General features: G+C 35.9%; 2 protein-coding genes across 2 annotated transcripts; both read right to left on the bottom strand.

Annotated features, from left to right (window-relative positions):
- Positions 1 to 816: 816 nt before the first annotated feature.
- On the bottom strand, positions 817 to 2,376 carry LOC110733318 (transcription factor PCL1-like). Its single transcript, XM_021913339.1, has one exon. It carries the CDS (start codon positions 1,977 to 1,979, stop codon positions 1,164 to 1,166), a length of 816 nt encoding a protein of 271 aa, XP_021769031.1. The 5' UTR covers positions 1,980 to 2,376; the 3' UTR covers positions 817 to 1,163.
- A 9,893-nt stretch (positions 2,377 to 12,269) lies between these two features.
- LOC110733317 (pumilio homolog 1-like) lies at positions 12,270 to 21,156 on the bottom strand. Its single transcript, XM_021913338.1, has 9 exons — positions 20,050 to 21,156; positions 17,815 to 19,271; positions 17,589 to 17,730; positions 17,380 to 17,487; positions 16,788 to 17,000; positions 16,563 to 16,673; positions 15,260 to 15,454; positions 13,079 to 13,253; positions 12,270 to 12,795 (listed from the first exon to the last, which is right to left on the bottom strand). Exons 1-9 carry the CDS (start codon positions 20,719 to 20,721, stop codon positions 12,749 to 12,751), a joined length of 3,120 nt encoding a protein of 1,039 aa, XP_021769030.1. The 5' UTR covers positions 20,722 to 21,156; the 3' UTR covers positions 12,270 to 12,748.
- Positions 21,157 to 21,765: the final 609 nt, after the last annotated feature.

The raw sequence follows: 21,765 nt of genomic DNA, 5'->3' as shown, positions 1-21,765 counted from the left end.
AATAAAGATGAAGTACAAACACAACATCTCTGCCGAGGGGTGGAAACCTGCTAAAGTGTTAAATCTCTGGCATTACATAATGTATGTAGTCTGAACATAAGAAAACTCTGACCTGAGAGGTAATATTTCCATTTTTAGCAGAAGCATATCACCAAATGGTATACGACCCGTCTTCCCTAAAGTGAGCACTTCAAGTAGTCTCCTCATGTATTTTACCACACTCATACAGCCTCTCCATCCACTATAGTTGTATTCAAGAGATAAAGACATATAATTATCAGACAAAATTTGATCACGAGTCGTTACTATTGCCTTAAAAACAATTCTGGTGAGAAACCAACCACTATCAGTAAAGCTCTAACAGCACAATATTAAAAGGTAGAAGGTTAGAGTAAAACACAGCTGTGAAAAAATAAAAACTAGTCCACAAATGTCAGATATCAATCCTTATTTGCCAATTTCTAGCAGAGATATGAACTTCTCAAGAATTGTAAATGATAGATTAGTGACACTGCACAAAACTAGCCATGCTTATTTGCTACACAGTGCACAAAACTAGTATATGGTTTCATTCTTCATTCACACAAGAATGCAACTGATGATACAACACATCATGATCTACATGTTTATTGCTCTAATAGTTTAGTGTTTCAGAAATTCAGAGGAAGATGATTCAGCTGCACAGAAAATTAAAATTAAAAACAACAAAAACAACTAATTGAGCACACACTTTTTAAACTCCACCAATAAATGAGCTCGAATGAACAAGTAACAGAAATTATCAATATCACAACTATGCACAATATGATCTCCATGTGAAGAGTTCAAGCAATTGTTTGGTAGATTATGATCAACGAAGTACATGTACAAGCACAATTTTGGTGGCTCAACTAAAGCACCCTTGCTTTTGAAACAACAGTATAGATGAGCCAGCATTACAGATTAACCATTGAAAAAAAAACATACTGAACTGGACTCACATAACTAACCGTGTGAAAATTTTTATTAAAATATAAAGAGTGATACATATGTGGCAATTTTGACTCCAAATACTTACTGGACAGCTAGTGATTATGGGAAAGGATTCAAAGCAAATACTACAAATTAGTTCATCAACCCATCATCAATCACACTATACTTTTTATCAAAATTGAACAAAACAATCAACCTCGCTGCCTATTCCAGAACATGTTGTAGGCACCAGATTCCAGCCCACAGTATCCAGGAGTAGCAGAACTGGCCACAGGCAACCCCAAATGTCCGAATCCATACGAGCCCGGAGGCGGCCCCACCATCGGCATCGGCATTGGCATTGGCATTGGCATCAAAGGCAGTGAACTGCATTGTTGTGGCTGCTGCTGTAAAGGCTGTGACTGTGGTGGCATTGACATGGACCCGAACCCGTCGCAATCGAACATGGCCGAGTCCCGTCTAGGAGTTGAATGACCATCACTTGAGTGCCCTTCCATTCTCTTCAAATACAGCCTGTACTTCTGCAAGTGACTAGCAACATTTTCTCTAGTTAACCCTTCTACATTCATCATCTCCATAATAGTCTTAGGAACAGCCTTGTCAATTCCCAGATGCTCAATTACATCAACAAACCTCTTATGAAGCTGAGGAGTCCAAACTAATCTGGGTCGTTTGACGGCCCGATTAAGCCCGTTTTCATCACCATTATCATCTTTGGACCCAGAATTCACCTCATCAGTCATAAAACAATCACCCCTTTTCATTCTATTAGAACACTCAAAATCATTTCTGCCAGAAAACAACCTCAAACTCAAAGATTCAATATTTTCTTCACTTGGGCAAAACGTCGAACAGTTGTCGTGCATCGCCCGATTTAGATCAAATTGAGCTCGAGTGTTATCTGGGGTTATCCCAAATGCTAAAGCAAGTTCTGGGGAGATCAAAGATTGTGATAATGGTGTTAGATCTTCAAATGATGGCAAACCCATTTCCCAATGATCTTCCATTTTCTCTCTCTCCTCAAATTCCACCCCTTTTACTGTGTTTCAACAATCAAAATCAACAAAGGGGTGAAACAAAGAAGAAAGATTCAAACTTTCAATTCAAAATCACTAGATTTCTTAAACATTCATCAAATTCAAAACCCAGAAATAAATTTGATAGAATGTTTAAGAAAGAAGAAGAAGAAGAAGAGAGTATAAAGTGAAATGAAAAGAACAAGAAGAGAAAGTTGCTTACTTGAGAATTGTTTGATTTTGTTGGCAAAATTTAATTAAATTTTGGGGGAAAATTTTGAGGAGAGAGAAAATTGAGAGAAGAGGTCGTAATCTATGGATAGGGACCTCACGTGGAAGAATGCTACCTTAAATTTTTTTCTGTCAGATTAAAAATGAATAAAAATTTATACTCGTACAATTATTATTTTTCACCATTTTCATTTTCATTTTTTTTTTGTTTTTACGTTAGTTGATATTTTTCTCAATTATTTCCTTTTTTGGTAATACTTGATCAATCATGTTATTGTCGGTACTTTATTAAGTGGAGCATGATTTGCGCAATCAACTTGATAATGGGGAACGAGTATTTAGTTTGACATTTATCATTGGTAGTTATACATTTACACTAGAGTAGTCTTGTTGCTTTGATATAATAGAAATTTGGAAATAGAAATTTGGAAAAATGTTCACCCCCGATCATTTAATGGGGAGTAAAATGGGAAATTGGAAAAATGTTACTACTCTGGAGTCTGGAATATAAATTAACTTTCACTCATACTCACAATAGTAAGAAATCTTATATATAATTATAGAGTCAATTCACCACAACCCTTCAAATCACCAATACTCAAATCTCATGCATTTGAGTTTTTTTCTTTTTTAAAAATTTTACTTTTTTACAAACCAATAACTACCCAAGTACCCATCCCACTATATTATTTTTTTTTTTTTAACTTAAGATAATAATTACTCATCCCACTGCACTTTTTTTTAAGTATTTTTTCAAGAAATTGCAATAATTAATAAAAATTCACTTTTTTTAAACAGTACTAACATTTCACTTTTTTATATTTTCTTTCGCGTATAATACATGTCGTGCATTAGCACAGATATGCACAAGTCCTTTATCAACAACATAGCACTCTAAATTCCCAGGCCTTCGATTATATGCATATTTTTTTGGGGACTATCCTACAAACTATTTCCACTCCGCTAATCATCAAAAAAAAAAAGTACAACACGCTATTTGCTCGACTGGTCTCACCGAATAGCTACTTGCAAAGGAGCAAAAATAGACCTATGACACTAACTATGTAACCCCTATAACACATAATATGTAACCTCTATAGATTTAACACACCTACACTTTCATAGTCATCAAAACAAAAAATATTAAGCAGCACGCTATTTGCGCGACTAGCCTCACTGAATAGCTACTTGCAGGATAAAAAAAAATAGACAGTATGATACTAACTAAGTAACCCCTATAACACATAACGGGTAACCTCTATAGATTTAACAAAGTAGCACCTACATATAAGAGCCAGCCCTGTTTTTTTTAGTTTCTGAGCAAAGCAGAGAATATTAGATTTCAATAGAGCAGAACATGTGTCGGCAGATTACTTATACATATATACTTAATAGAGCAGATTTGAACAGAGCATTATAAAGCAGATCAGACCACAACAACTCTAAAAAAACATGGCTTAAGTTACTACATCAAATCAACTTTCCTATTTGAAATACAGTATATTTTTTCTTATATTATATATTTGATTGCTTCTAATATAAAATATATCTCGTGCATATTGCACAGGAACACTCTAGTATAAAATATATTTTTTCTTATATTATATATTTGATTGATTTGGGTAAACAGGTCGGGTTTGGGTCGGGTAAGAGTGAGTCGGGTCAACTCGGGTCGGGTCAATTCATATAAATTCCATAACCTATGTGGGTCGGGTTTGGGTTGAGTCATGCATGAGTCGGGTCACGCCGGGTCATACTTCTTATTGGGTTTGGGTCGGGTTACACTCGAGTAGGGTGAACAATAAGTCGGGTTTAATTCGGGTTTTCACGGGTTAAAACGGGTTAGGGTAATTATCGGGTTCGGTTCAAGTCAATAATTTGCGGGTTAGAATCAGGTTGGGTCATTCTCGGATTTGAGTCGGGTTCGGTTCAAGTCAATAATTTGCGGATTATAATCAGGTCACGTCATTTTCAAGTCTGGTAATTCTCGGGTTCAAGTCAATAATTTGAGGGTTATAATTAGGTTGGGTCATTTTTGAGTTAGGTCATTCTCGGATTCAAGTCGGGTTATGTTCAAGTCAATAAAATTTGCAGGTTACAATCATGTCAGGTTCAACTAATTGTAAATAGATAATTATCATTTTTATCAAGCTAATTATTTCCTTTGACTATAATATAAATGGCAATATATTAGGGAACTATAGTCTATAATTTAGGAAGATAATTATCTCCTTTGACCATATAACAAATATATACTATATTTAACTCTTAAATTTGAGGATGATGCTCCTTTCTTTTGCTGGCCTGAACCGACTTGGGCTCCCAAGACAAAACGCTTTAATCAACAATAATAAGGTGGTCTAAATTGAATTTAAGGTGATTTAAAATTGGGTCAGGAAAAATTCGGGTTGAATTCAGGTCAGGTCAATAACAAATCGTGTTGATTTCGAGTCGGGTTAGTAACAGATTAGGTTGAATTTTTGAGTTGGGTAAGTAATAGGTACGGTAAAATTCGGGTCGAGTAAATAACAATTTGGGTTGAATTTGGGTCAGGTCAATAACAAGTCGAGTTGATTTCGGATAGGATTTGTAACAGGTTGGGTTTAATTCGGGTCGGGTTAAGAACGGGTTGGTTAAATTCAGGTCAGGTTCGTAAAAAGTCATGTTAAATTCGGGTTTAGACAGGTTAATACGGGTTAGGATCAATTTCGTTAAAATTCAGGTTCGGTGCAAGTTAATTATATTGGTCGTTGTAAACCGGTAAATCGGTGCAAGTTGTAAACCGGTAAATTGACCGTTTAAAAGCAAATTGAATGGTTCCAAATACCCAATTGGACTCCCGGAAGGTATTAGGATCTATGGTAAAATTTTCGGCAATTTTTATTGGTGGGCGAAAAAAAGTCAAAAAAATTCCAAAATTGAAGGCTAATATCCACGCTTTTTGAGAAATTTTGGAGGTTTCGAGGCCCGGTGTCGAAAAATTCTTGAAATTCTATGGGATACATCTCAGGGTCATATAATGTCGTTTGGAACCATATATGCTCATTATATGTTGTCATAAATGTTCGTAGTAGAGTTGAGTTAATGAAATACGTGCAAGTTGTAAACCGGTAATTAAATTGGCCGTTTTAAGGCAAATAGGATGGTTCCTCCAACCTACTTGGACTCTTGGAGGGTATTAGGGACCATGAAAAAAAAAATCGGCAATTTTTATTTTCGGGCTAAAAAAAAGTCAAAAAATTCCAAAATTGAAGTCTAATATCCACACTTTTTGAGAAATTTTAGAGGTTTTAGGACCCGGTGTAAGAGTCTTGAAATTCTATGGGATACATCTCGGGGTCATATAATGCCGTTTGGAACCAAATATGATCATTATATATTGTCCTAAATGTTTTTGGTAGGCTTGATTTAATGAAATCGGTGCAAGTTGTAAACTGGTAAATTGGTCGTTTAAAGAAAAATTAGATGGATACACCCACCCAATGGACTCCCGGAGGGTATTAAGGATCATGGTAAAAATTTAGGCTATTTTTATTTCCAGTAGAAAACAAAGTCAAAAATTCCAAAATTGAAGGTTTATATCCACGCTTTTTGAGAAATTTTTGAGGCTTCTAGGTACGGTGTCGAACAGTCTTGAAATTTTAGGGAATACATTTCGGAGTCATAAAATGTTGTTTGGAACCATATATGATCATTATTTGTTGTTATAAATATACGTGGTAGAATTGAGTTAATAAATCAGTGCAAGTTGTATACCTTGAAATTAGGGACCATTTTAAACATAACGACAATTTTTATTTTCGGACGAATAAAAGTCAAAAAATTCCAAAATTGAAGCGTATTATCCACGTATTTTGCAAAATTTTGGAGGTTTTAGGCTCGATGTCGAAAAGTATTAAAATTGTAGGGAATACATCTCAGGGTCATATAATGTCATTTGGAACCATATATGATCATTATATGTTGTCATAAATGTTCATGTTAGGCTTGAGTTAATGAAATCAGCGCAAGTTGTACACCGGTAAATTAGTCCTTTAAAGGCAAATTGGATAGTTCCACCCACCCAATTGGATGGAAGCCCAGAGGATATTAGGGACCATGGTAAATATTTCGGAAATTTTTTATTTGCGGGTGAAAATAATTAAAAAAATTTCCAAAATTGAATAATATCTATCCACGCTTTTTAAGTAATATTTGAGGTTTCGAGGCCCGGTGTCGAAAAGCCTTAAGAATTCGCGGATACATTTCTGGGTCATATAATGCCGTTTGGAACCGTATATAATCATTATATGTTGTTATAAATGTTCGTGGTAGGCTTGAGTTCATGAAATCGGTGCAAGTTGAAAACTGGTAAATTGGTCGTTTAAAGGCAAATTGGATGGTTCCACTTATCCTATTGGCCTCCTGAAGGGTATTTGGGACCATGGTAAACATTTTAGCAATTTTTTTTCGGACGAAAAAAAGTAAAAAAATTCAAAAATTAAAGGGTCTAAAGATACTTGCTTGTTGAGAAATTTTAGAGATTTTGAGGTCCGGTACCAAAAAGCCTTGAAATTTTAGGATTACGTCTCGGGTTCATATAATGCCGTTTGGAACCATGATCATTATATGTTTTCCTAAATGTTCGTGGTAAGGTTGAGTTAATAAAATCGGTGCAAATTGTAAACTGGTAAATAGGCTGTTTAAAGGCAATTGAATGGTTCCACCCACACAATTGGACTCCCAGAGGGTATTCGGGACCATGGTTAACATTTCGGCAATTTTTATTTACAGGCGAAAAAAAGTCAGTAAATTGAAAATTTGAAGGCTAATATCTCACTTTTTTGAGAAATTTTGGAGTTTTCGGAGCCTGGTTTCTAAAAGTTAGGAAATTCTAAAGAATACATCTCAGGGTCATATAATGTCGTTTTGAAGCATATGTGATCATTATATTATTTGTTGTCATAAATGTTCGTTGTAGGCTTGAGTTAATGAAATCGGTGCAAGTTGTAAACCGGTAAATTTGTCGTTTAAAGGCAAATTGGATGGTTCCACCCACCCAATTGGACCACCAAAGGGTATTTGGTACCATGGTAAAAATTTTCGCAAATTTTATTTTCGGGCGAAAAAAATTCAAAAAATTCCTAAATTAAAGGCTAATATCCACGCTTTTGAGAAATTTCGAAGGTTTCGGAGCTAGGTGTCGAAAAGAAATGAGATTTATTAGACACATCTCGGGGTCATATAATGATGTTTGAAACCATAAATCACCATTATATGTTGTCATAAATGTTCGTTGTATGCTTGAGTTAATGAAATAAATGCAAGTTGTAAATCGGTAAATTAGTCGTTTAATTGCAAGTTGGATTGTTCCACCCACCTAATTGAACTACCGGAGGGCATTAGGAACCATGAAAAACATTTCGGCAATTTTTATTTTTGGGCGAAAAAAAAAGTAAAAAAATTCCAAAAGGCTAATATCCATGCTATTTGAGAAATTTTTGGGGTTTCGGTGCTCGGTGTCGAAAAACTTTGAAATTTTAGGGGATACATATATGGGTAATTTAATAATGTTTAAAACCATAAATAATCATTATATGTTGTCATCAATGTTCATGGTAGACTTGAGTTAATGAAATAGGTGCAAGTTGTAAATCATTAAATTCACCATATAAAGACAAATAGGATGGTTCCACCAGTTTAATTGGAATCCCGAAAATTATTAGAGACCATGGTAAACATTACGACAATTTTTATTTATAGGCTAAAAAAAATCAAAAAACTTCAAAATTTAAGGCTAATATCCACGCTTTTTGAGAAATTTTGGAGGTTTCGAGGCCCAGTGTCGAAAATACTTGAGATTTTGAGGGATAAATCTAGGGGTAAAATAATGTCGTTTAGAACCATATATGATCATTATATGTTGTCATAAATGTTCGTGTTGGGCTTGAGTTAATGAAATATGTGCAAGTTGTAAACCGGTAAATTAGTTGTTTAAAGGCAAATTGGATGGTTCCACCCACCCAATTGGACTCTTGGAGGATATTAGGGATCATAAACATTTCGGCAATTTTTATTTACGAGCGAAAAAAATTTAAAAAAAATCCCAAATTAAGACTAATACCCACGCTATTTGCGAAATTTTGAAGGTTTCGGGACTTTGAGTAGAAAGGTCTTTAAATTACAGGCAATACATCTTGGTCTCATATAATGCCGTTTTAACCATATATGATTATTAAATGTTGTCATATATGTTCGTGGAAGGCTTGAGTTAATGATATCGGTGCAAGTTGTAAATCAGTAAATTTGTTGTTTAAAGGCAAATTGGATGGTTCCGCCAACCCAATGTGACTCCCGGAGGGTATTAGAGACCATGGTAAGTTATTCGTCAATTTAATTTTTCGGGTGAAAAAAGTAAAAAAAAAAAAAAAAAAAAAAAAAAAAATCCAAAATTGAAGGCTAATATCCACGCCTTTTGAGAAATTTTGGAGATTTCGGGGCCCGTTGTCGAAAAGCTTTAAAATTTTAGGGGATACATCTCGGGGTCATATAATGCCTTTTGGAACTATATATGATCATTATAAGTTGTCATAAATGTTCGTGGTTGGCTTGAATTAATGAAATCAGTGTAAGTTTTAAACCGGTAAATAGGTCGTTTAAAGGTAAATTGGGTGGTTTCACCTACCAATTAGACTCCGGGAGGGTAAAATGGACCCATGGTAAACATTTCAACAATTTTTATTTTGAAGCGAACAAAAATAAAAAAATTCAAAAATTGAAGGCAACTATCCACGCTTTTTGAGAAATTTGGAGTCTGTCTAAAAGTCTTGAAATTCTAGGGAATACATCTCGGGGACATATAATGTCGTTTGGAACCATATATGATAATTATTTGTTGTCATAAATGTTCGTGGTAGGCTTGAGTTGATGAAATCGGTGCAAGTTGTAAACCGGTCAATTGGTCGTTTAAAGGAAAAATGGATGGTTCCACCCACCCAATTGGACTCCCGTGGTGTATTAGGGACCATGGTAAACATTTCGGTAATTATTATTTCCGTGTGAAAAAAAGTCAAAAAAATCCAAAATTGAAGGCTAATTAATATACATGCTTTTTTAGAAGTTTCGAAGATTTCATGGGTCGATGTCGTAAAGAAATGAGATTTTAGGGGATATATATTGGGGTCATATTATGCCGTTTGGAACCATAAATGATTATTATATGTTTTCATAAATGTTCGTGGTAGGCTTGAATTAATGAAATCGGTGCAAGTTGTAAACCGGTAAATTGGTCGTTTAAAGGCAAATTGGATGGTTTCACCCACCCAATAGAACTCTCGGAGGGTATTTGGGACTATGTTAAACATTTCAACAATTTTTATTTTCAGGCAAAAAAAAAGTCAAAAAATTCCAAAATAAAAAGCTAATATCCACGTTTTTTGAGAAATTTTTGAGATCTATGGGCCAGGTGTCGAAAAGGCTTGAGATTTTAAGAGATATATCTCGAGGTCATATAATGTCGTTTAGAACCATAAATGATCATTATACGTTTTCATAAATATTCTTGGTAGGCTTGAATTAATGAAATCGGTGCAAGTTGTAAATCGGTAGATTATTAGTCGTTTAAAGGAAAATTGGATGGTTCCACTCACCCAATTGGACTCCCAGAGGGTATTAGGGACCATGGGAAAAAAATTTGGCAGTTTTATTTCCGGGCAAAAAAAAGTAAAACAATTCCAAAATTAAAAGCTAATATATATGGTTTTTGAGAAATTTTGAAGGTTTCGGGGGCCCAGTGTCGAAAAGGCTTGAGATTTTTGGGGATACATCTCGGAGTCATATAATGCCTTTTGGAACCATATATGATCATTATATGTTGTCGTAAATGTTCGTGATAGACTTGAATTAATGAAATCGGTGCAAGTTGTAAATCGGTAAATTGGTCGTTTAAAGGCAAATTGGATGGTTCCACTCAACCAATTGGACTCCCAGAGGGTATTAGGGACCATAGTAAATATTTCGGCAATTTTCATTTCCGGGCAAAAAAAAGTAAAAAAATTCCAAAATTGAAGGCTATTATTATCCACACTTTTTGAGAAATTTTGAGGTTTCATGACCTGGTGTTGAAAAGTCTTGAAATTACAGGGGATACATCTAGGAGTCATATAATGCCGTTTGGAACCATATATGGTCATTATTTGTTGTCATAATTGTTCATAGTAGGCTTGAGTTAATTAAATTGATGCAAGTTGTAAACCAATAATTTGGTCGTTTAAAGGAAAATTGGATGGTTCTAACCACCCAATTGGATTCCCGGAGGATATTAGAGACCATGGTAAACATATCGGCAATTTTTATTTATGGGCGAAAATAAGTTAAAAAATTCAAAAATTGAAGGTTATATCCACGCTTTTTGAGAATTTTTCAAATTTTCGGGGCCCGGTGTTGAAAAGTTTTGAAATTCTAGGGAATACATCTCGGGGTCATAGAATCTTGTTTAAAACCATATATGATCTTTATTTGAAGTCATAAATGTCCGTGGTAGACTTGAATTAATTAAATTGGTGTAAGTTGTAAACCAATAAATTGGTCGTTTAAAGACAAATTGGATGGTTCCACTCAGGCAATTTGACTCCCAGAGGATATTTGGGACTATGGTAAACATTTCGTCAATTTTATATCCGGACGAAAAAATGTCAAAAAATTCTAAAATTGAACGCTAATATCCATGATTTTTGAGAAATTTCGAATGTTTCGGGACCTGGTGTCGAAAAGCATCGATATTTTAGGAGATACGTCTCGGGGGTCATATGATGCCGTTTGGATCCATATATGATGATTATATGTTCTCATAAATGTTCGTGGTAAGCTTGATTTAATGTAATCGGTGCAAGTTGTAAATCGATAAATTGGTCGTTTAAAGGCAAATTGGATGGTTCCACCCAGCTAATTGGACTGTCGGAGGGTATTAGGGACGATGGTAAACATTTCGGCAATTTTTATTTCCGGGTGAAAAAAGTCAAAAAATTTCAAAATTAAAAGCTAATATCCATGCTTTTTTAGAAATTTTGGAGGTTTCGGCTTGTACTGCATATACTCTAGTGTTGTGTGTTTTAAATTAAATTTCGGTAAATACATGACATATCACGAATCTTTTAATTGTTTCAAGTTTGTTTCATTATTGTTGGGACTCCTTATGAGAGTGAACTTAATCCATATAGTAATCTTCCGTTCCAATATCATGATTATTTAAGAAATTAATATGGAATATGTCATAAAAAATTATTTCCAAAACCAAATAAATTCAAAAATTAACAGATTACTATAAATCAACAGATTAGGTTGTCCACCATTACCAACAATTTAAAGTACAATTTCGTTGTAGCCATTGAACTTGTCATCTGAAATTTTGTGTAAATCACAACTTTTTTGTGCAAGTGAGGCTCAACATGAAGTATAGAACTATAGACTATACACTGTAGACAGTATAGTATGCCTTTTTCATTAAGAAGTTCCGTTAAGCACAAGATTCTATGCAAGTTTTTGGCAAAGACATGGCTTTCACATCAATCAACTATAGGACATGCATGATTTCACCTGTCCAAAAAAGTTTAGTGTAGTAGTAGGACCATTTTGATTTACTAAATTGAGCTGAATTGATTGGAGTTAAAGTTAACCGAACTGAGAAGGAAATTAGGAACTGAACTGATAGGAGCCGAGTTGAACTTAATTAAAATTAAGCTGAACAACACAGGCCCGTAGTATTCATTATTAGTGTTTGACATACTCATAAAACTCCTTAATGAGCCAACAGTAGTCAAGACTTATTTATTGGGACTATTTGCTATCACCACTACTTATTTGGCTATCTACCAAGTTATGTCATAATTAACTGGACTCTAATTCTAATATTGAAAATCTGAAATGATTTTATTTGACTTTGACAAAAAAATAAACGTACCAACCAGCTTTAAAAGATGAAGAGACTGAGTGAGAGACCCAAAGCATGAAGTTTGTCAGGGGGAATGTAACAAAAAAGCCTCACTTAAATGAACAAATTGAATGACAAACAAAAGAAAACAGGAAAGCTCAATCATATGAGAAAATTGTTCTTTCAAAGAAGGAATTATCCATCTGATACACCAAAAGGAAAACTTATAGCCTCAACTCTAACACAAAGGCTCTCTTTCTGCAGCTAGCAACATTCTGTACAGTCACAAGTCACAAATTTACCACCTCCACGACCACTAGCTTTCTCTATACACCCTCGAAACTTGTACAGTAAATTTTACTCTCTCGGCAAGGGGGGAGGGGCATCAGGTATCTTGTACCATTTGAGCCTCAACCTAACCTGTTTTTCTAGGTATATATCCTCAGGAAACAAAAAACGCTACAATTTACAGGTTTACAAGTACAACCAGCTTTTATTTTTCATTCAGCTCTCAGTCCAACCTAAATAAATAGACAGGAGCTACCGGCAGGCATAAAACAAAACAAAGGGTAGAGAGCCACGTTCAAACTAGCCTCGGTTAGCTGTACAGCACCTTTCTCTTCTATGCCATCGGAGCAGGGTAGGGAGTCTGCAAACTGATTCTCCTCTCTGCAAAAAACACATACAAAAAAATAAGAATCCAAAGTAAGTCATGAAAATTACGTAGTAGTTCACCTTACATCCGCAAAAGAGTCATGTACGGGTATGGGACTATGGGATAATAATTTCAAATACACACTTGATTCGCATGATACTTAGATCAATCATAAAAAATTTACCACATTATAAATAAAAAGGGTTTTACTACTCCAAGGAATTACAAAGCAAAAGCTATTATGATGCCACTAACAATTAAGCTTACACATCATAAATATAAAGTAAATGTATTTACCTCCAGCTGCAACAAGTTTCTCAACACGAGCAACAATATGCTTTCCATATGTATACTTCTTCAGTGCATTCAGATGATTCTTTATTCGTGAGAGGATCACTTCAAGTTGCTGGTCATCACAAGTTTCCAGCACTTTCTGTACAACATAGTTTGCAAACTGATCCTTCATCATCACCTAAACAACAGAAAAAGAAATTCGCATAAAAACCATGTCTTGACTACCCTCTCTAGAAGACTGGTGAATGTAATGCTCAAACCAAGAGAAAAAGGTAAAAGAAAGATACATAGTTTCAAATAACCATTACAAATCAACAAGGAAATTATACATTTTGACACATAAAAGGATATAAACAAAGTAACTACTTGGCACATATCAATTCACAATCCTGAACAGATTCTGACTGAGACTGGAGTTAACAAGTTCTGCACGATACATGATTCAAAAAATAGGTTGTGCCAACTGGTATGCCACAATGCAATTATCTATTAAAAAAACGGTCCCATAAATGCAGCAAAGTATTACAAAATCAATATATGATGCTGTAAGTGGCAAAATCTCATGCAAACAGCTGGATGGTCTGACATCCAAAAATGCGAAACATGTCAATTGAGATAAAACAAAATTCTCAAGCTCTCCACCCTTTAGCTGTTCTCCATTGCCCCAAACCCTCGTGAAGGAGAGCTTTATCCGACAACATTTTCCTTCTCATGCACAACTTTTGGTAAAGAGCAATAAAGCTTTCCCTATGATCCTCCCCCACTCCTTCTTGAAAAAGGAAAAAATGAAAGAACCTCAAACTCACCCACTCTATTCTCTGCCTGTCTCGACTCAATCTGTATACATAGTTATGAAACTACACAGGCAATAGCACCTGCAACCTATTTCCCAACCTTATGAATTTTGTAATAATAAACAAAGATGTTTTCACCAATTTAGGCAAGATCAGATTCAGCATCAAGTCAGCTACACGTAGATCATTTTATCATTGCTTCCCTATTAAACCGGGGGACAAGATCAAAAATCCACCCAGGGGTTCAGGCAAGGTACCATCTGCATGCCTTTACATTCAATCTCAGCTCTTTGTTTTAAAGGCATTTATTGCTTGTTCTATCAAATAATTATTGTCATACCAATTTTTATGATCCAGGGGAATTCTCTGATGACTGCACATTAAACACTAGCTAAATAAAAACATAGAACACTCCCAGTGATATTGCTATATACTGTCTAGAATTTCTAGATAAAAGTCATGCCAATTATCAAAAGACTAACAAGATTGTAGGGTAGGGTGGGTGATATCGCTCAGATTGCGGACAATCCTGGAGAAGGGTGGTAGTTTAGTGAGCAAGAATACACGGCCATAAAACAAGCTAAAATCCAACAAGTTGCCACCCTCAAACTAGATTTTATGCGATCTGAAAAGTTGGCACACTAATGCATACAGATTTTTCAGGATTTTTTTTTCATGGGAAAAAAAAAGAGGGGGGGGGGGTGTTGAAGCAAAACAAACATGTAAATTTCATTAGTGTAACATGAAATTCAATAAACTATAATTTCTAAAACACCAAACGTAAACTAATAATAAAACAGTTAAAAGTACTGCCATCATGCTTGTGAATGTAGATTCTAATTCCAGAACAAGCTGCGATTATAAAATAAATAAATCATGGAAAAAGGAATCTGAGCATTAATATGACGTAGATATTGCTCAAAAATAAAACTTATTGCATTCTATATAGGTGGTGACCGGTAAGGATGAACCCTGAACACAAAGTGACGGGGCCAGAATCATCTCACTCCATGCAGAGAGGGCCATCCATTAAACAAATGGTTCTATTCTTGTATTCTGTTATCCTGGTAAATACTCAATAAAGAAAAATACATCTAACCAACCCCAACTTCTGGACAAACAGGAGCCTCAAGAATGACAACAATTTGATGTATGTCATGGTACTGAATTAATAATTCAAACACACACACACACACACACAAAAAAAAAAAAAAAAAAAAAGGAAAGAAAAAGATACACGTAGAAGCTAATACACAACAAGCTACTTAGACAAAGTAACAATTGATTATCAATTTAAAAAGGTGGTAGGCTTGAATTTAAAAAGGTAACAATCTCAATATTCTATAAAGTGGAAGACATTCAATATGAAGTGGGAGGGCAGTAGAAGAACCTGAAGCGGCTCGTTATCATCGGTAGCTCCAAGCATTTCATTCACCATGTTACGACGCTCTGTTACATCCCCAAATGAGAGGCATTTTTCTATCACATTGGAAGCAAATTTTTGCTGACTCATTTGAACTATCTTCCCAGTCAACTTGACTATTATAGCAGAGCGTTCATGCGGCTTTCCATGCTCCAGTACATGCTGTAAAAACATTTAAAAGGTCAACATAGTTTTGCAATGAACGTGCCAACGAAAGCTTAATAGCATGTACAAATCACATTGTGTTACCAAGCAAAGTAGCAGATAAACAAACAGGTAAACAAATCACCCTCATTTTGCAGATACTTCAACTATCACAAAGTCTTAAGACACCCTTTCCAAATTTTAACACTCCTATAATCCCTAAAGTAATCAGCCTTCAACTTGTCACCAACTATAAATATCCCAAATGCCCATGCAACCAATATTTGGAACTACACTGTACGTCAACACTCTAAAAAATGAGAAAATATGTAGGTTATCTAAGGGTTTTCGGCAGTTGGCCAATAAGAAGAGAAGATTGGCATAATAAGGGGAGAGCAATTTAATCCGACCTAGACTGCCCAAATTGTCACATCCTACAATGAACTACAAGGTACTAGCACAACTATAGTTGCATATTATCAGGAGAAGAAGTTGGTCATCCGCATAGGTTATTTAACTCAATTTAAAGGAAGTTCACCACCACCAATCTACCCCCCCCCCCACACACAAACCCCTAATAAAAGAGCAGCAAAAAAATAGATTGAGTTAGCTCTTTAAAAATTGGCAACAGTGTAATTCTGCCTGAGTATTATGAGCTAAATTTTGACCATGTATGCGAGTAATGCCATATCCCTAAACACCATAAACATGTCTTCACCTTCTATAGATTGCACACGTGCATTACTCCGTCCCCTTTTGTTTGACCCATAGGGGTAAAGTTACTTTTTCCAGTTTATGGTTGAAAGAAACTGATGAGAGAGAAAGTGGTGGTGTATTGTGAGAGTAAAGTTGTGGTTCCCCACAACCAAAAATAGTATGGGGCAAACTTTAACAGAGACTATATAGTGACACAAGTTATGAACAAAAGCATGGTAACAACAGTATTCATTCACACCTACTCATAAGACTACAATAATTTTCTGCCATGATCAGCACCTGCTGAGCAGAGGGCTATCATCAATTCCTAAAGCCTAAAAGATAGCTGGGACTTAATTGAAAAACCTGGCAATAATATTTACAGAAGTATATAGCTCATCACTGAAATAATTAGTAACCCATGACAAACCTGGACAACATAATTTCCATACTGATCCTGTGCCAACATGCAAACAGACTGCATGATCTCCTCCATCACTATACGTTGAGTTTTTGCATCATTGCAGTGTTCTAGAACTCTCTGTAAATCAAAATTAACCAGTTAAGATTCACATTATCTCCCACTAACATCAGCTTAGCAGCTGCAAAATATTTTGATCAATAAGAAATTACAAAACTGGTAGTATTACTAAACCTGGATGACTCGACACCCATATGGATGGGTTGATAAAGTCACAACTTGATCGTAGAAAGTTGATATGATGAACTGGATAGCATCTTCAGGAATACACTCAATGCACTTTTGAATGACATGATTTCCATTTTGATCACGTACACAGCGCATCACTTGGCCATCAAGTTCCACAACCATCTTCTTCTGCTGGTCCAAATCAACAACTTCAATAGCCTGTTAAGCATGAAAAGGTATCAAAGTCAAGACATCATAGAAGGATGGCGCAAAACTTGATAATAAAACTTTGCCCTACTCTTGTTTTTTCCTTAAGGTCATTATTATGGAAATATAACAATCAAGAAAGAACAGCATAGAAATACAGGTAATACGACTACTATCCCTAAATAGCATCATCTAGTGAGAGCACAAAATTTCATGGGAAACATATATTTGCAAGAGCAACATTATCAGAAGGCCAAAAGTTTTGAAACATACTTTCGAGACGAAAGAGGAGAGCTATACATTACGAAACTTACGTTTGAGGTCAAAAGTTTTTGAAACTTATATTTGAGGGGGGACAAAGAATAATCCAACAAAATAGTGTAAACAGTACCTTCTGGATTACTCTACAGCCATACATTTGCAGGCTTAGTGTTAAAACATGACCAGTGAGCTTATCAGCCAATTCTCTAATTTGGGATGCAGTTCCATGCTCAAAAAACTGCAAAGAAAGCAATTGACAATAATACTAAAGTTATTCACACATTTCTACAGGATTTAGAGTCGAGAAATAGAATCAAACAAATAATAAGTCATGTTTACCTTTTGGATCACATAGTTACCAAATACATCTGTCATCAGAGACAAAGCTTGCGGGATTATTTCATGGAAAACCATGTTCTTCTCCTCTATTGAGGCTGTTTCAAGTTTCTGCTGGATAAAGCGACTCCCATATTGATCAGCACTGCAAAAATCAAGCAAGCAAGTTAAGCAATGAGAAGATACCAAATGGAGATAGAAATTGCAAAGAAACACACAAATTACATACCTGAACTCAACCACGTGATCAGCAATTTCAGAGAGCTCAAAACATTTAGTCTTGTTGCTTTTAAATTCGTCAAGCAGTGAAGAACCAAAACTATGCTCCATAAAGCCACCAGTTTCTGATCGCCAATTCCCCATCATGCCTGCAGCTAAGTTCCTCATCCCAGAAGGCATTCTCATATTCCTCTCACCATGTCTCAAAGGACTACCAGGTCCAACAGGAGAGTTGGGCATAAGTGAATTTGACAGATGGTTTCCAGCATAAGCTGTGTTAATCCCAAAAGCTGGATTGCCATAATAACCATGATTCATTCCGGCAGATTTACCAAGGTAAGGCCAACCACACTCTGATTTCTGGGGAGACAGCAATGTTCCCAAATAAGCTTTCTGAAGAGCTAGCAAATCCATGTAAGAATTGCCCCCGTCAATGGAAGGGTCATTCAGAGCCGCGAGCTGAGCAGCAGTACAATCATTTGATGTTAAGTAGTGCAAATATAAGGGGTCCAATTGGGATTGACTCCCCCCTCTGTTGAGATTTTGCAGTTCTGCGGCTGCAGCCATCAGGTTTACTCGTGAAGATACACCACCTCCCAATGCTCTGGAATCCAAGCCACCCACACCAATGGCTGAAGCAGCAGCATTTTCAAACAAAGGTGGCAACGCTCCACTGCCAAGCTGACCTGCCATCATTGACGCCAATGCAGGATTGATATTGTGCCCACTTAGACTGTAATTTGGAATGGCCGAGCTTGGGCTACCAACACTGTGAAAATTAGAAGGTGAGTTTGGACTGCGGTCAAATCCATCAGACCTCAAGTAATAGTTTTGATCCATTCCAAGACCACTACCTTTTCCCTTGGTGGAATATGAACCTTTAGCTGGATGGGAAAAAGACTGCTGCTGGAAAGGATTGTATTCAGCAGAATTCAAGTGAGAGTTCTGTTTAACATGATTATGTTCACCATGTAAATTGTAAAGGTTTCGTTGGTCACCAATCCCACGCTGAAATTGCGACCTCATTTGCCTCTCCTCCTCCATCTGAGGATCAGATGTTAAACTCATGCCAGACAAAGCAGCGACAAGATCCCCAGCAGCATGTGGGCCATTTGAAGTACCGTGCAGAGAACTAGGACTGTTGATGCTTCTTTTCTCCATAGAGTTAACCCTCCCTTCACCAGCTGTGGGGATCCTAGGACTAGGAGCTCTGGCTATGAGCTGAGGATCAGGTGTGGTGCTTCTTGACAGGGAAGCACCCAGAGCAGAAGCATAACTAAGAGAAGCTGAACCATCACCGTTGTGGGCTGCTGAAATGCCTTGGATATTCCCACCGACGCGCATAGCATCGGTTGAGGACATAGGAGCCAATTGAGCCTCGGAGGTTGCAATGCTCTCATCAAAAGCATTGCGGCTAGCAGGACGAGAAGGAATTCTTGCAGAAGAGTTGGAGTTAATCAGATCATCCTGTTTTATAAACCAATCTCCACATCAGAATAAGAACTTCAACAAATCCAGTTTAAGCATTTAATTTGAAACATAAATTGTGATCATGTAACAGGACTCAACAAGTGAGTATAAGCCATAAAGCCAATTCAAACCCCAAACAAGTCACCGAAAACAACCATCCGTTATCACACCAAGATTATCAAATTGAATTGAAATCTGACCATATTGCTGTTGTAAATATAGCTTTGAAAACAACCCATCTAAGACATTAATACACTCAATCAAATCTTTCCTATAGATTATGTAGCTCTCTCCTAATCCGCCAAATTCTCAAAACAGTTACACACAGAAATACACAAATAAAATCATAGCTAAAATGTTTAGCCTTTTTCAACACCAACCCTCACAAAGCCCATAAATTATTTGACTAATCAGATCTTTCTATTAAAAATAAAAATAAACAATATATGCTTTAGAATAGACATAAAATAAATCCAAACAACCAAAAAGGGATATTTTCTATCCTCAACTGTTGGATTAAAAACTACCACTATTAACATTCAACATTCCCTAAACATGAAATACACAGTACACCAAGAAGTGAACATTCTAATCCTACCAACTTAAGATAAACAAAAACATCCAATCAATAATTTCCAAAAAAACACAACCCAATAAAAACAAAATCTTTGACCTACATGTGAAGTAACTAAGTCTTCCAAACATAAATCTAACATAAACCCTAAATTTTTACATCATAAATCAATTAAATCATACAAAAAGTATTAAAAATTACCTGGAAAATTTCAGCAATGCTTTTCTGCCTACTTCCTAACCCTAACCCAGGCAACCCAACACCACTCCATTCATTCTGGCCATTCTCATCCTCTTTCTGCCCATTAAACCCTTTGGAAAACAATGAATTTCCCCCATTTATATTATTAATATCACCATTACCATTACCATCATTATAATTATTACTACCATTATTATTATTATTATTATTATTATTATTATTATTATTTCCATTAAACTCTTCACCTCTAATATTATTTCCATTATTATTATTATTATTGCTAACCTTCCTTCTATCACCAATCCCACCAAGCCCGGGCCCAGGCCCAGGCCCACCACCGCCCCACCGCTGCGCATACCTCCAATCTTCCTTGGACAACAATGGCGGCGGTAACCTAGGGTTTAAATTGACATTGGAATAGTAGTAATTAATGTAAGCTGGATCAGACCTCAGCTCTTCTTCCGTCACTTCTCTGTTCAAACCTCCGGCGATGGATGAACCGTCGACGGTCGGCGGCGCCGACGGACTTCGGAAAATGTCAAACCCTCTTTCCATATCCCTTTCCCTTTCCCGAAGAAGAATCCCTAACTCTTTTCCTACTAATTCATCGCCATAATCGATCGATCGAACTCCAACTTCTGAACTCATCTTTGAATAACTCTCCGTTATCATTCCATCCACTTCCAACAACAATCAATACCCACAAAAAAATTAAAAGTTGAGGTTTTTAAATAGCGAATTTGAGCTTGAATTTGGGGGAAAATCAAAAAAGGGGGAGAGAGAAAATTAGGTTAAATGTTGGGGGGAGATCGAAAAATCCCTAGAAAAAGGTTTATCGCCATTGTTGTGAATTTAAGAGAGAGAAAGAGGAAGTGTGTAAGGAGTGAGGAGAGAGAAAGTGAGAGAAAGAAGGGGGAATGATAAGCACGAGAAGAGGAGAAATCTGAGCCGTTGGATTAAGGAAGAGTGACGGCAGAGATTGAATCTGATGGTGAGATTTAGTTATTACAGACAGTGGCTGGAGAAAAGAGAGAGGGGGTTTGGTTTCCTAGTTTAGGGTTTTTAATTTCGCCGAGTTATTTTATTAATTAATTTTTTTTTAATATTTATTAAAATTAGAGATATTTATTAATTGAAAATAAATATTTTTGGTGGTAAAAAAAAAAAAAGGGAAAACTGAATCACGTCATGTAAGGGGAGGGTAAGTAGCCACTGAAATTATGGGAAGTATGACAGAAGAGAGAGAGAGAGTATTTGTGTAATCTAGGGCTTTCCATTGGAGATACCCTTGCTTCTTGGAGTTGGGTCCATTCTTATTTTGACACCAAATCAACAACCCCTAATTGCATTTTTCCTTTATTCCATCTCTGGGTTTGGATATTCTTTTATGGGCTTTTTACAAATCTCTGTAATGGATTCTATAAATATTCCCTTTGTCGCTTATTGATTGTTTTACTCTATATAATTAATCACATAATCCTTTAATAAGAGTTGTATTAAATGAATAGATAATTCTACTTTTTAACACGTGAGAAGTATAGATAGTTCTACCTTTTAACACGTGAGGAGTTGTATTAAATGAATAAATAGTTCTACCTTTTAACACGTAAGGTAAAAAATATTGTGTAGGATTAGTACGAGTAATTAAGAAGGAAGTGTATTAACTTAAAATGAAATTTGGAATATAGGTAACAGGTGGAGGGATAATATGTCAAT

This window comes from Chenopodium quinoa, unplaced genomic scaffold (genome assembly GCF_001683475.1).
Source record: "Chenopodium quinoa cultivar QQ74 unplaced genomic scaffold, ASM168347v1, whole genome shotgun sequence".
NCBI lineage: Eukaryota > Viridiplantae > Streptophyta > Magnoliopsida > Caryophyllales > Amaranthaceae > Chenopodium > Chenopodium quinoa.
The sequence above is the reverse complement of the archived record's forward strand: the minus strand, read 5'-3'. Positions and strand labels throughout refer to the sequence as shown.